General features: G+C 45.4%; 1 protein-coding gene across 2 annotated transcripts in view; it reads left to right on the forward strand.

Annotated features, from left to right (window-relative positions):
* The window catches only part of MYH10 (myosin heavy chain 10), a 221,677-nt gene that overhangs the window by 107,460 nt on the left and 97,947 nt on the right, over positions 1–16,270 (forward strand). For both annotated transcript variants that reach the window (XM_030208112.1, XM_030208113.1), the window contains 2 exons: positions 382–500; positions 8,325–8,477. In XM_030208112.1, coding sequence (XP_030063972.1) covers positions 382–500; positions 8,325–8,477 — 272 coding nt within the window. The remainder of the gene's footprint in view (positions 1–381; positions 501–8,324; positions 8,478–16,270) is intronic.

Here is a 16,270-nt window from a genome sequence, read left to right on the forward strand (position 1 = left end):
GTACGTTTTGAGTTGGAATTGGAAGGGGACAATCAGTTAAATCAATCATGGTGTGGTGCCCTTGGGAAAGCTACTTAGTGCACTGAGCAATCCTAGTCTCAGCATTTTACCATAGACTTGGAGGATGTCTTACTTAACAGAAGTCAGATATCCAAAGCCAGTCTTTAATGCCTAATTTAAAACAAATTTAAGGGAGAAATATTTCCTGCCCACCAACCTCTCTGTGTCCTCGAGCTTGTAGACCAAAACTCTAGAGGAGAGGTCTTCTCCATGGTCATTGTGATCTTAGGCTACTAGTCCTCTGCTGGGTTGCTTCTCCACTCCAGCTTGCTGTATAAGTGCTAGTAACAAACTAAAATGTTACTTGCTTTTCATTTTCAGCTGCACAGAAACTCTGCCATTTGCTAGGAATGAATGTCATGGAATTTACTCGAGCTATTCTTACTCCACGCATAAAAGTGGGCAGGGACTATGTCCAGAAGGCACAAACAAAAGAACAAGTAAGTTCTGGAATTGAATGAGTGCTTTGAAATGCTTGCAAATTTTCTGAACGCTATGAAAAGCAAGTTTGGCTTAAAAGTAAGCAAACCACGTTATTTCCTGTAAATGTAAAAAAAAACTAAGTCTTGGATCCCTTGCTTGATCTCTAAATTCCAGAAAGGCAACTCCCACCATAGAGATGGTATAGAGCATTTCCCCCCATTTACAGCATATGTTATGTATAGAAAATGGCTCTTACAGAATTGTACAGGGGAAGATATAGAAGTAAAAGCATGTGCCAGTCAGCATTTAGGCATTCCAGGAGGCATAGTTGGGATGGAGTTGTAATGTTATAACTATGTATTTATATACCATCTAAACCTAAAGTCCTAGGCAGTTTACTAAAGATAAATTAAAGAAAAAAACACGAGTGCACACCTTTTGAGCAGGTGTTGAATTTGTGTACTCTTAGGGGTAGTTATGAGCAACAGATGATTATATGCTTTTATATGAAATAGTGGTGCTTTTGACATAGGAGCCCTAGCTATGAAGTAAACCCCCATTGTTAAATTTGCTAGAACACTGCTCTTTGGCCATTGCTTATGTATTAAGCAAGCTCCAGTTAACTGTGGTGTTTTTCAGGTGCTTATCTTACTCTCCTTGGACTCAGTTAAAAAAAAAATCACTGAGTGCCTGACTTAACAGCTAACATTAAGTGAATTTTTAGCCACAGTCTAGCAATCTAGGTTCTTGAAAATTTGCCTATTTATTTTAACCAATTAAATTGGGTTCCTGAGAGTGTTTGAAAATAGATCTCTGTGGAAGATCTGCTAACATAACTCACCTTCCTCCTATGAACCTCAAAAGCCCTGCTGTTAAAATTATCCCTCCTCCCCACAACATACATATGCTCACAAAGTGATTGCCTCGCTTTGGAGGCAGGAGAAGGTAGTTAATGCCTTCTTACACCGGCACTGTTAATTTGAACTCCATGCTGGAGATGGAAGGCGATAAGCACATCTCTTGCTCCTTTGACAGGGAGATAACTATGGCTGGGGATAGAGTTTGGTCTTCTACATATGGATGGAGAGATGGAAAGGAGCCACAGAATGGAGAAAGACAAATCTTGGGTTGTCTTTTTCTGGAACCTAGTATGTTAAATTTTAAAAATCATGACACAAAAGTGTCACCAAAGTTGTGTAAATGTATTTATAGGGGCCATCATTTTTTGCTGGTAAATAGATTTTTGTATATTTACTGGCTCAGTGGCTAGGAATTTTGGCTCCAGTTCAGCCTCAGGTGTTAATGTCAGTTATTGGATCTGTTTGTGTTTACACAGCTCCATTTACTTTCTCCTAACTTGACTACTTGGTAAAGTATTAAAGGGAATGGGACTTGATATACTGCCTTTCTGTGGGGTTTTTTTTCAACTACATTCAAAACAGTTTACATAATATATACAGGTACTTATTTGTACCTGGGGCAATGGAGGGTTAAGTGACTGCCCAGAGTCACAAGGAGCTGCAGTGGAAATCGAACCCAGTTCCCCTCGATCAAAGTCCGCTGCACTAACCACTATACTACTCCTCCACTTAAAGCAAGGTATGTTTTGGGGGTGAAGTACTGAGCAGAAAGTATAATGAGGGTTAGGTTGGTGACCTGTAACTTCCTTAATTGTAAGAGGTGGTTTTTTTTTTTTTTTTTTTTTTTTAAGATTTCTAGTCTGTTAGAATGCACTTGTGGTATGGCTTTTAAATTTGCTTCCATATCATCAAGCTGATCAATCCATAGACTGGTGGGTTGTGTCCATCTACCAGCAGGTGGAGATAGAGAGCAAACTTTTGCCTCCCTATATGTGGTCATGTGCTGCCGGAAACTCCTCAGTATGTTCTCTATCTCAGCAGGTGGTGGTCACACACAGCAGCAGCTCTGGCTAGGCCTCCAAGCCTAATCCTTAGGTTTTGTTGAGGCCTGGGGTTGAGGGCTCTTTTGAGCAAGTGCAAACCTGGTGGTGCCAGGTCCCTCCTTTTCTCCCCCCTCCCGCTGGCTCCGTTAAAAAAAAAAAAAAATAAAATAAAATAAATTTTAAACGTCTTTAAAGGCGTTTATTTCGACGTTTATTTAAACGTTCATTGCAGCTACTCACTGGGACACCAGTTCGTTACAGCTCGGAGCGGCAAGCAGGTAATTTTACCTTTTTATAGCGGGCAGGGGGTTCCCTGATTCTTCTCCTCGTGGCATATGGCGTCGGAGGGCGAGGGCACAAAGGGTCGCTCCCCGGATCGCTGGAGCGCTTCTAGAGGGGATGCGGGGGTATTAAAGCCTGATTCGCCCTTGTTGGGTGACAGTTTCGTGACCGATGAATGTCCCGGTCCTTCCTCCGGCGTGGCGGTTTTTCCCGCCATAAACGCCCATCCCCCGCTCCTCGCCTCCGCCATCTTGGCCGGCCACGCGGCTCGGACGGCTTCTTCGTGGGCCGCCCTTGAGGTTGGAGACATTAATGCCATGAACGCCCTTAATTTGGGCAACGGCACAAAAGCGGCTAAAGTTAAGCGCCGTTCTTCCTGCGCGGCTCCTTCGTGGAGTGTCGCGCCGGACGCCATTTTGGATGCGCAGCATGTCTCTCCCCCGCTCTTGCGAGCGCCGGTTGAGAGTGCGTCTAGGGCTGTTGCCCAGGCTGCGGAAGTGCACAGTCTGGGGGGTTTCTCCCCCGAGTTTGTTTTGCTGCTGCATCAGGCTTTCCTCAGGCAAAACGCTGCCCCTGCTCCCTCTTCTGGTAAAGAGGTTGAGGTTCCCAGAGGTAAACGCCCTCGGGTTGATTTCCAGGCCTTGGAGGACTTTGTCTCCTCCGATGTAGATGAGGGCAGCGTGTCTGAGGTCTCCCAACGGTCCTTTGCGGATTCCTTGGAGGAGACGGATCCCCGCTCGGATGCAGCGGATGACCCCTCTGCAGCGCGGCTTTTTAGCCCAGAGGATTTGCCCAACCTGTTGTTACAGGCCATGGACACTTTGAAGATTTCCTCTCCGGAGGACGTCTCTCCCTCAGCCCCTGTTGGCTCTGCCATTATGCTGGGGACGAAGCGCCCGCCTAGAACCTTCCACGTGCATGATGCCATGCACACCTTAATTTCGGCTCAATGGGATGTCCCGGAAACGAGCCTTGGAGTGGCTAGGGCTATGTCCCGCCTCTATCCTTTGGCTGTGAGTGAACGTGAGGCCTATCTGTGGCCTACCGTGGATTCTTTAATCACTGCGGTGACTAAGAAAACGGCGTTGCCGGTGGAAGGTGGCACGGCCCTAAAGGACGCCCAAGACAGAAGATTGGAGGCGGCCTTAAGGTCGTCCTTTGAGGCAGCTGCTTTATGTTTGCAGGCCTCAGTTTGCGGCTCCTATGTGGCCAGGGCGTGCCTGACTATGGTGCAGCGGGCTTCCCCCTTGGATCATTCCTTGAGGGCTGATTGGCCGGCCCTGGAATCGGGCTTAGCCTATTTGGCAGACTTACTGTATGATGTCTTGAGAGCCTCAGCTAAAGGCATGGCTCAGACAGTCTCTGCGCGGCGGTGGCTTTGGCTGAAACATTGGTCTGCTGACCACGCCTCTAAATCCCGCCTGGCTAGATTGCCTTTTAAAGGCAAGCTGCTCTTTGGGGTCGAGCTGGACAAAATCGTGACCGATCTCGGCACGTCTAAGGGCAAGAAATTACCAGAGGTCAGGGCTCGGGCTAGTACTCGTCCCGGTACCTCCAGAGGACAGTTGCAGGAAGCCCGTCGGTCGGGCAAGTCGGGTTCCTCTGCCCCCTCTTCCTTCAAGAGGAATTTCTCCCCCAAGCAGCATTCCTTTCGCAGAGACCGCCGTCCCGGAGGTGCTCCCTCCGGTCCTCCCCCAGGGTCTCGTACCCAATGACGGGGCCTTGGTCCACGCCCCAGTGCAGATTGGAGGACGGCTGTCCTCGTTTCTGGGCGAGTGGACCACAATAACTTCAGACGCTTGGGTGCTGGAAGTCATCAGAGACGGCTACAAGCTAGAGTTCTGCCGACCCTTAGGAGACGGGTTTGTACTCTCTCCCTGCAAGTCTCCGGTCAAAGCTGTGGCAGTGCAGCAGACCTTGGACAACCTGATCCGCCGGGGTGCGGTCGTTCCGGTGCCAGAAAATCAGATTGGCAAGGGACGTTACTCCATTTACTTTGTGGTACCAAAGAAAGGAGGTTTTGTCCGGCCTTTCCTCGACCTCAAAGGGGTCAATCGGGCCTTGAAAGTGCGGCACTTTCGCATGGAGACTCTCCGCTCTGTTATAGCGGCAGTGAAGGCAGGAGAGTTCTTGGCTTCCTTGGACATCAAGGAAGCGTACCTGCATATTCCCATCTGGCCTCATCCTGCGTTTTGCAGTCCTGGGACGACACTTCCAGTTCAGAGCCCTCCCTTTTGGGTTGGCTACTGCTCCGCGGACCTTTTCCAAAGTAATGGTGGTCATAGCGGCCTTCCTGCGAAAGGCAGGAGTACAAGTCCATCCTTATCTGGACGACTGGTTGATCCGAGCCCCCTCTTATGCAGAGTGCGGCAAAGCTGTGGACCAGGTAGTTGCTCTTTTGAGCTCCCTGGGATGGATCATCAACTGGAAGAAGAGCCAGCTGCGCCCGACTCAGTCCCTGGAGTATCTGGGAGTTTGATTCGACACCCAAGTGGGCAGAGTGTTCCTGCCAGACAACCAGGCTCAGGTGGACTAGTTCCTAGTAGCCTCTCCTCTTCGGGCTTGGGACTATGTGCAGCTGTTGGGCTCTATGCCGGCCACGATGGAAGTAGTGCCCTGGGCCAGGGCTCATATGAGACCACTATACTCTCTCTGCTGCAGCGCTGGACTCAGTTGTCGGAGGATTATGCTGTGCGCCTTCCCTTGGACCCAGCGCTGAGCTGGTGGCTGCAGACAGTCAAGTTGTCTGCAGGAATGCCTCTGGTGACCCCAGAGTGGATTGTCGTCACGACGGACGCCTCTTTGTCGGGCTGGGGAGCCCACTGTTTGGGAAGGACAGCGCAGGGGCTCTGGTCTCCTGCAGAGGCAAAGTGGTCTATCAACCTCCTGGAACTCAGAGCCATTCGGTTGGCGCTTTTGGAGTTCATCCCGGTACTGGCCTTGAAGCCAGTACGGGTCCTGTCGGACAATGCCACGGCTGTGACCTATGTCTACCGCCAGGGAGGTACCAAGAGCGCCCCTCTAGCCAAGGAGGCCATGAATCTATGCCAGTGGGCGGAAGCGAACCTGGAGCAGCTTTCAGCGGCCCACATTGCCGGGGTCACGAATGTCAAGGCGGTCTTTCTCAGTCGCCATACCTTGGAGCCCGGAGAGTGGCAACTATCTGCTCAGGCGTTCTTGGACATCACGAAGCGCTGGGGCCAGCTGAGCCTAGATCTGATGGCGTCATAGGCCAATTACCAAGTGCCACGCTTTTTCAGCAGAGGACGGGACCCTCGATCCCTGGGAGTAGATGCTCTTCTCCAACAGTGGCCGACACAAGAGCTCCTCTATGTGTTCCCGCCCTGGCCCATGTTGGGCAGGGTGCTAGACCGGGTGGCAAGCATCCCGGCAGGGTAATCCTGGTGGGTCCGGATTGGCCCAGACGTCCCTGGTATGCGGACTTGATCAGGCTCTCAGTCGACGATCCTCTGCGGCTGTCAGTGGAGCAGGGCCTGTTACATCAGGGTCCCGTGGTGATGGAGGATCCCTCCCCCTTTGGTCTTAAGGCCTGGCTATTGAGCGGCAGCGTCTGAGGAAGAAGGGCTTCTCAGACAAGGTCATCGCCACTATGCTAAGAGCGAGGAAGCGCTCTACTTCTACTGCTTACGCCAGGGTTTGGCGTATCTTTGCAGCGTGGTGTGAAGCAGGCTCACTTTCTCCCTTCACTGCTCCAATTTCTTCAGTGTTGGCGTTCCTGCAAGAAGGTCTGGAGAAAGGCCTGTCGCTCAGTTCCCTTAAAGTCCAGGTGGCGGCTCTGGCTTGCTTCAGGGGCCGCCTGAAGGGTGCTTCCCTGGCTAAGACCTGACGTGGAAAGCAGTCTTTTTGGTGGCTCTCACTTCAGCCAGAAGAGTTTCCGAGCTCCAGGCGCTCTCATGTCGAGAGCCTTTTCTGCAGTTCACTGAGGCAGGGGTGACTATTCGCACAGTGCCTTCCTTTCTGCCCAAGATTGTTTCTCGCTTCCATGTGAATCAGCAGCTCTGTCTCCCTTCCTTTCGTAGGGAGGACTACCCAGAGGAGTACTCTGCTCTTAAATATCTGGATGTGAGGCGAGTCATCATCAGATACTTGGAAGTGACCAATGATTTCCGGAAATCGGATCATCTGTTTGTCCTGTTTGCAGGTCCTTGTAAGGGTCTGCAGGCTGCTAAGCCTACAGTGGCAAGATGGGTCAAGGAAGCCATTGCAGCGGCTTATGTGGCCGCAAGGAAGGTGCCGCCTATCCAGCTGAAGGCTCACTCCACAAGAGCTCAGGCGGCCTCGATGGCAGAGGCCGGATCCGTCTCCTTGGAAGAGATATACAAGGCGGCAACTTGGGCTTCGGCTCATACATTCTCCAAGCATTACCGTTTGACGGTGGCTGCACGGGCGGAGGCCCGGTTTGGAGCTTCAGTGTTGAGGTCAGGGATTTCAATGTCCCGCCCTGGGTGAGTACTGCTTCGGTACATCCCACCAGTCTATGGATTGATCAGCTTGATGATATGGAAGGTAAAATTATGTATAATCATACCTGATAATTTTCTTTCCATTAATCATAGCTGATCAATCCATAGCCCCTCCCAGATATCTGTACTGTTTTTATTCTGGTTGCATTTCAGGTTCAAGTTTAGTCTTCAGTTACTTCAGAAAGGCTTCGTGTTCAAGTTTTTTCACTTGGATTCTTCAAGAGTTGAGACGAGTTTGTGTTACAGTGAGCTGCTGCATTCCTCTCCCCCCCGTTTTACGGGGCTGGATTGAGACATAAATTCTGCCGGCACTCCCTCCCGCTTCGTGCGGCTGTAGGGCAGCTTTGTACCCCTCCCGCTTCGGCGGTGTTAGGGTCAGTCAGCTCCTCCCGCGGTTGCGGTTGCAGGATAAGCCAGATCCCCCCGCATCGGCGGGTGTGGTGTCCCTCCCCCGCTCCGCGGGGATGAGCTGGACGGATTCCCCTCCCCCACTTGTGTGGGGATGAGCTGGGTTAATTCCCCTCCCCCGTTTCAGGCGGTGGTGAGCTGGGCAGAGTGTCCCTTCGTGGGTGTAATTCTCTAAGTGCTGAGTCCTGCGGATGGAGCTTTGATATCGACATACTGAGGAGTTTCCGGCAGCACATGACCACATATAGGGAGGCAAAAGTTTGCTCTCTATCTCCACCTGCTGGTAGATGGACACAACCCACCAGTCTATGGATTGATCAGCTATGATTAATGGAAAGAAAATTATCAGGTATGATTATACATAATTTTACCATACTGCTTTGTATAAGTACAGTATTTGATGAACATTCAGATGTTTGTTACTGAGATTACAACATTCTTTGCAAACCTTGCTGAATATTAATTAAACAACAAATATTTCACATTGCCCTAATGCTTCCAGCAGAAAGGGAAATGATTAAATTTTGAAGGCCTTTTGCTCTTTCTCCACTTGCTTCAAATGCCTGGATGAAGTGGTTTTTATTAACCTTGCTTCATTGCCCAGGTGTTGTCCCATAAACACACATGCCTGTATTCACCAACAGCACAGTACTTTTCAAAATGTATTTGAAATGTTGACGACAAAACGAAAACCTATTGAATAAAAAAGTATTTCTTTAAAAGGCTAAATTCTACAGTATTGAGAACACTTAATCATTTTTCAGGCAGACTTTGCAGTAGAAGCGTTGGCTAAAGCAACATATGAACGTCTGTTCCGGTGGCTTGTACATCGCATCAACAAAGCTCTCGATAGGACAAAGCGCCAAGGAGCATCTTTCATTGGCATTCTGGATATCGCTGGCTTTGAGATCTTTGAGGTGCGTCTCTTAAAAGTTGCTTTAAAACTTACGACTAGGATTTGGGCAATTTCTTTTCATAATCTTAGTTCTTCCTAATTGTGTGTACAGGGCTGGAGTTAAGGTATAGGCAACCTAGGCATGTTCTGAGGGCCAGAATGTTGAGGAGGGGCCCTTTCAGATGTATAATTCATTGGCACTCATGGCAGATTTTGCCCTGGTAAGTTACTGCTGGCAAAAAGAAAGGAGAAGGGGAACAGGCACTGCTGCTTGTAGAGGTCTGTTTAGTCTTCCCACCTCCTGTACTTTGTTCTGCAGTTGGCGAGAGGAGTCAATGCTTACATGCTTCCACTTCCTCCTCTTCCTATTTTTTCATCTGCAGTCAGAACCGTGCAGTTCTCTTTTTTGTAAGATCTTTAAATGTATTTGTGTTATGATTGTGGGGGGGGGGGGCTCAACACACAATCTTTTTTTTTTTTTTTTTTTTTTCTTTTAATTCCTTATATTGTACCTGCAAGCCCGAAAGCTATCAAAGTGGTGTATATTCAGGTACAGTTAGTATCTTTCTGTCCCTAGAGAGCTCACAATCCTGAGTTTGTACTAAAGCAATGGAGGGTTAAGTTACTTACCCAAGATCACAAGGATCTTCAGTGGGATTTGAATTGGGCTTCCCAGGTTCTCAGCCCTCTGCTCTAATCATTAGGCTGCTCCTCCACTCCAGTTGCTCAAGGTGAGTTAGGTACAACAGGAATTTCCCAGTCTCCAGAGGGGTCACAATCTAAGGAACCTTTTTACTAAAACATGCTAAAATATGGGTTTACACTATACACTAAACCCATGTTTAAGCCACCAATATTTTAAAAATCTTTTGAACTTTTTTGCAAGTCCCATGCTAATAATGCTTCCATTACTATGTGGGAGCTGCAAATATGCATGAGCACTTACCACTTCCTAGTAAGCGCCAATTGCTCTAATGTAAACATGCTAACTGGATTTCACTTCTACATCCATTCCCGGTCCTTGATATGCATTGAAAAAAATTACGAAAATGTGAAATTAGTGTGCGCTCACAGGCAAATTACCTTAAAACGTTTTAATGTGTTTTGTGGTAAGCCCCCCCCCCACACATTAACATGATTTATAAGAGGGCCTGTTGCCTAGAGTTCACCAGAGTGATGTGTTGGATATTTGCCAGTAGAACTATGAGCAAAATAAACATTTCAGCTAAGAACTGGATGAATCAAAATAGTGATTAATAAAGGCAATAATGTAGCAGAATTTAACATAAAATATGGTGAACTGTTACAACATCTGGGTATTTTTACAGAGCACAAAGTTAAAGGATAAATGTCCTAAACATGAGAAATGCATTTCGTAACTGCTTGACATATTTTGTCATTTTAGAAAATGGGAAATAAAAAAAAGAAGCTTGGTCACATGACAATGCCACAAAATAGGATATACAGGTCAATTCTCCTGTTTTGAGGAATGGTGGAGTTCTGTGTACCATAAACCTAATGTTTTGAGAATTGGGGAGGAAGGGGAAGATGGTTGCGACTTTGACATACTAGGCAGTGAGTGGTGGTGATGGTTTACCTTAAGAGACTTCCATCAGCCAGATGAATGTTTAGATTTAACGTGTGTTAACCGGGCACTGCTGTGTTAGTGAGACCAGCATAGTCATAAAAAACAGAGTAAAATGTAGGCAGATAAAGACCATATAGCCTATCCAGTTTGCCTATACATGCAATCTACTCCAAAATGTTGGAGATTCTATGTACTTGTCCCAAGCTGTCTTGAATTCAGTTAGGGGCCGATATTCAGACCATAGGAATTAGCCCAATTAACTCCCACAGTCACTGCTAAACCCAGATATTCAGTGCCGGGCTGTTTCCAATAACCGGCATTAAATATCCAGTTTATTTTTGGCTGATTAGCAGATAACCAGCAAGTCTGAATATCAACAATGCTGGTTATCTTCTAACTGGCCAAAGACGTATCCCACATATTCACGTGGCCAAATAATTTTGACCTGCTCAAGACCCGTTCAGAACAGTTAGCGTATCTGGGATTAAAAAAGGTTTGGACAAGTTCCTGGAGGAAAAGTCCATAGTGTGTTGTTGAGATGGACATGGGGGAAGCCACCGCTTGCCCTGAGATTTATACCATGGAATGTTGCTACTAATTGGGTTTCTGCCAGGTACTTGTGACCTCCATTGGCCATTGTTGGAAGCAGGATACTGGGCTAGATGGACCATTGGTCTGACCCAGTATTGCTATTCTTATGTTATGCACATTTTTCAGTTTTGGACATTTCTATCCTGGCTTTGTAAAATCGGGATTTGGACGTCCATGTGATATGAATGTCTAAAACCTGAGTAGTGCTAAAATAAGCACCTTAGTCTGATGATCATGGACCTTTTGTAAAAGACTAAAATAATATTTGGTTCATGCCAGTCTTTCATAAAGTTTATGCTTTTTTGTTTAACAAATCTGTTTTAACAGTATGTGTCACGAAGAAAGTTCGGCATACGGTCAGTGTCATCTTTTGCCTTTTTTTTTTCTTTTGTGGAGCTGGTTTTGGATATTTAAGATTATTTAGGAAGTTTTCTAAATGGAGAATCCAGAGCACCAATATAAGTTTATTGCTTCAAAATGCAACATCCCTGTTTGTTGCATAGAGTATACCACATACAGTGGTGGAAATAAGTATTTGATCCCTTGCTGATTTTGTAAGTTTGCCCACTGACAAAGAAATGAGCAGCCCATAATTGAAGGGTAGGTTATTGGTAACAGTGAGAGATAGCACATCACAAATTAAATCCGGAAAATCACATTGTGGAAAGTATATGAATTTATTTGCATTCTGCAGAGGGAAATAAGTATTTAATCCCTCTGGCAAACAAGACCTAATACTTGGTGGCAAAACCCTTGTTGGCAAGCACAGCGGTCAGACGTCTTCTGTAGTTGATGATGAGGTTTGCACACATGTCAGGAGGAATTTTGGTCCACTCCTCTTTGCAGATCATCTCTAAATCATTAAGAGTTCTGGGCTGTCGCTTGGCAACTCGCAGCTTCAGCTCCCTCCATAAGTTTTCAATGGGATTAAGGTCTGGTGACTGGCTAGGCCACTCCATGACCCTAATGTGCTTCTTCCTGAGCCACTCCTTTGTTGCCTTGGCTGTATGTTTTGGGTCATTGTCGTGCTGGAAGACCCAGCCACGACCCATTTTTAAGGCCCTGGCAGAGGGAAGGAGGTTGTCACTCAGAATTGTACGGTACATGGCCCCATCCATTCTCCCATTGATGCGGTGAAGTAGTCCTGTGCCCTTAGCAGAGAAACACCCCCAAAACATAACATTTCCACCTCCATGCTTGACAGTGGGGACGGTGTTCTTTGGGTCATAGGCAGCATTTCTCTTCCTCCAAACACGGCGAGTTGAGTTCATGCCAAAGAGCTCAATTTTTGTCTCATCTGACCACAGCACCTTCTCCCAATCACTCTCGGCATCATCCAGGTGTTCACTGGCAAACTTCAGACGGGCCGTCACATGTGCCTTCCGGAGCAGGGGGACCTTGCGGGCACTGCAGGATTGCAATCCGTTATGTCGTAATGTGTTACCAATGGTTTTCGTGGTGACAGTGGTCCCAGCTGCCTTGAGATCATTGACAAGTTCCCCCCTTGTAGTTGTAGGCTGATTTCTAACCTTCCTCATGATCAAGGATACCCCACGAGGTGAGATTTTGCGTGGAGCCCCAGATCTTTGTCGATTGACAGTCATTTTGTACTTCTTCCATTTTCTTACTATGGCACCAACAGTTGTCTCCTTCTCGCCCAGCGTCTTACTGATGGTTTTGTAGCCCATTCCAGCCTTGTGCAGGTGTATGATCTTGTCCCTGACATCCTTAGACAGCTCCTTGCTCTTGGCCATTTTGTAGAGGTTAGAGTCTGACTGATTCACTGAGTCTGTGGACAGGTGTCTTTCATACAGGTGACCATTGCCGACAGCTGTCTGTCATGCAGGTAACGAGTTGATTTGGAGCATCTACCTGGTCTGTAGGGGCCAGATCTCTTACTGGTTGGTGGGGGATCAAATACTTATTTCCCTCTGCAGAATGCAAATAAATTCATATACTTTCCACAATGTGATTTTCCGGATTTAATTTGTGATGTGCTATCTCTCACTGTTACCAATAACCTACCCTTCAATTATGGGCTGCTCATGTCTTTGTCAGTGGGCAAACTTACAAAATCAGCAAGGGATCAAATACTTATTTCCACCACTGTATAGTTCACTATAAGCCGAGATTTTTTTTTGTCCCAAAAATTGGGATCTTGGCTTAGTTGTTAACATTTTTCCCCTAGTAATTTTGCTATTTTGACTTATGTTGGGATGGGTTTATATTTGAGTACATACGGTATACCAGTTGTATGTGAGGGGCGAGGTCTGTATGATTTTAGAGCAGCCTGATTTCTCATTCCATCCTATACGGGAATGTGTGTTTTCTCCTTTCTGCTATTCTAAAATGGGTAACTGTAAATTTGTAGCTGCTGTTTTCAGGATGTGAAACTGAAGATCTTGGCATAGGAGCTGAATAAGTGTTTTTCAACTATACCACAGTGACCTTTATTAACTTTCCTCTTTGGCTTTAGAAATTTTGAAATCTATTCAGAAAAGAACAGTTCAAGGAAAGAATAAACAGATAATTTGCTTGCCTAGTCCTGGAAGGGACATGGGGAAAGGTCGAAACCCTACTTGCTTGGGCCTGCAGGAATATGTATAACTTGGCAGCACTTTAGATTTTTGGCCTGAAAAATAGTGCTGCTAATTTTGCTGACTTGTAATTTGAATTGCAAACTTTTGGCATGGGACTGTGTGTTGGTTTAGGACAGAGAACCCTAAAGTATACACACCCAGACAAACATACCAGCAGATAGCAATGCAGAGAAAACAGTCTCCCTATCACCCATAATCTTTGCAGACTTTTATGGATGTTGAAAGAACATAAGATGTGTTATGCTGAGTCAGGTCAAAGGTCCATCAAGCAAGTATTTCTCCAATAGTGGCCAATCCAGGTTTATTGGACGTGTAAGTACTTACCAAAGAGAAGATCTTTTCCTGATTACTCATGGCCAGGGGTAAATGGTGGCTTTTACAAGTCTGTCTTTCTAATTATTTATTGAATTTTTCCTCCAAGAGCTTGTCCAAACTCCTTTTAAACCCATCTATGCTAAATGCTTGACCACATTCGCTGGCAGTAATTCCATACCTTAATTGTACATTGAGTGAAAAATACTTTTTCTGATTTGTTTTAACTCTCCTACATATTAATGTTATGGATTGTCCCCCAATGTTTGCACTATTTGAAAGGGTAAATATAGTTTATTCAGTATTTGATATACCGTTGTTGCAAACGGCCTTTGGTCACAGTGGTTTATAATAAAACAATCAGTGAATAAAATCGCTAAAAAAGAATGCCATTTATTTACAGGAAAGTGAAGCAATCACACAGGGAAACAAGGGGAGTCTGAGGGGTCTGCTTGCTGGGTAATGTGGAGAGTCTCCAGGTTCGGTACCGAAAGCCATATGAAAAGAGTTTTCAGCAGTAGTTTAAATTTAGAACAACCAGATTTGATCAAATTTGCGGAGGAAATTCCATAGTTTAGAGGCTAGAAAGTAAAAGGCTGAAGAACGAGTGGCCTCATAGCCATGCAAGGTGGTGGCAGAGTAAAGCTATTTGCATCGAGGGATCGTAGTGTACGGTTAGGAGTATAGGGAATGGTTAAAGAAGATAAATAAGAGGGGGAACCTAAGTGAAGAGCTTTATGGGTGAGGCAGGGAGAGACAGTGTTTTGAAAACTGCATGGTAGTGAACAGGGAGCCAGTGTAGCTATATTAGAAGAGGAGAAGCACGATCAAATCTGCAAGCTGTAAGTAAAAGTTGGGCTGCTGAATTGTGAAGGGTCTGTAGATGGTGAAGACAAAGCATAGAGATACTATAAATACTATTGCAACAGCCTAAGCGAGATATTAGAAACAAATGGATTAGGGTATGCATAGCAGAAGTGTCAATGCAAGAGCGTATCGATCAGAATTTAGCTAATTCTTATTTGCCTCTTTCATCCTAGACCTCTATCATATTTAAGCTGTCATTCCATCGCCTTGATCATTTTGTTTGCCTTTTTTCAAGTTCGACCTTATGGTTTTGGAAATGGGGCCACTAGAACTGCACACAGTACACAGAGTGATTATACAGAGATATAATACATTCTGTTTTAAACTCCCTTCCTTACCACATAATTCTTAGCATTGGATTTGCTTTTTGACAACCAGTGCACACTGTTCTGAGGATTTCAATTTTTTGTCCCCAGTAACTTCCTTTTCCTGGCTGGTGACTCCAAATATATAGAGCTCAGCATTTTATTCCTAAGGACTTTTCTCTGTAAGGTCATCAATTTGACGTTTAAAGGGGACAAGTACATTTGCCATCTGGATGCCCAGCTCCTCAATATGGTAAGGTTTCTGGCAGTTCAATTCATTATATCTCATTGCTGCCTTTTTAAACAGTGCCCCCCCCCCCCCCCCCCCCACATACACACACTCAGCATGAATCCCAGGAGCACTTTAACTTTTTTCCACTGGGGAAAACTGACCATTTAGTCCAACTGCTTCCTGTCTTTCAACCAGTTTCTTACCTACAGATTGAGACTTCCTTCTGCCTCCTGAGTCTTTGATTCCCTGCTGACTCTTAAAATTAACTTTACCTGGACTTTTAGAAGGTATTGGGCGTACTATCGATCCTTTTTAGTTATCTACATTGGTGTTTCCCAAGTCCGGTCCTGAAGTTCCCCTTTCCGGTCAGATTTTCAGGATATCCACTGTGAATATACATGAAAGATATTGCATATTAATGGAGGCAGTGTATGCAAATCAAGTTCATGCATATTCATTGTGGATGTCTTGAAAACCTCACTGGCAAGGAGTACCCCAGGACTGTACTCGGGGAAACACTGATCTACATATTTAACTCTTTCAAAACAACTCTGATGGATTGGTAAAGCAAGACTGACTTTTGCCACGTCCATTAGTTCCTCCCATTTATTAATGCCTGTCCATATGTTAATTCTGTTAAGCAAAATAGTAGATGCTATTCTTAACATAAGACATCAAGCTCGCTATAGTTTCCAAGGAAACATTGTGTTGTTAGCCAATTTTCAGTCTTCAGGTTAGTGGTGCTTTTTTTTTCTTTTAATGAGAGGTTATATATTGCTAGTAACTAGTGTATTCATTTGGATTACTAAAACTGCACTTCGCAAGTTGGTTTTAACCTAAACTGAGTAGTTCATACCTTATATCAAAAGAAGTACATTTTGCACCTGTTAATTCCATAACATTTGTTCAGTTTTCTAGTACCATTTTTATGTAATTGTCATAAAATGTCTAGCTTCCCTGGGTGAAAACTATTTATTTGCAGAGCACTTGAAATTGGGCTTTCCACTGTGTTGGCCCAAGGCTTTGGAGTGACCTCCCAAAGGAAACTAATTTCAGTAATATATTTTTTGGGGGGCCTTCAGAAAGATAGCAAAAGCAGTTTTGTATCAGTTGCTTTTAATTTTATGTCTTTATTTCCTGTTGAAAATTTTGTTCACATCTGTGAGGTTTGAGGTATTTGTTTTTTTGAGGTGGTGGGTGGTTAGCGCTAGCAAGGGTTTTTTTTATGAATGGAGGGATTGGGTTGATGGTGGGATCTGCCTTTATATAACAGGTCTTGGCAAAGTTTTTTTGTATTTTCATTTTGTAACTCCAAGAAAA

The sequence above is a fragment of the Microcaecilia unicolor genome, chromosome 6, assembly GCF_901765095.1.
Source record: "Microcaecilia unicolor chromosome 6, aMicUni1.1, whole genome shotgun sequence".
In the NCBI taxonomy this organism is placed as follows: Eukaryota; Metazoa; Chordata; class Amphibia; order Gymnophiona; family Siphonopidae; genus Microcaecilia; species Microcaecilia unicolor.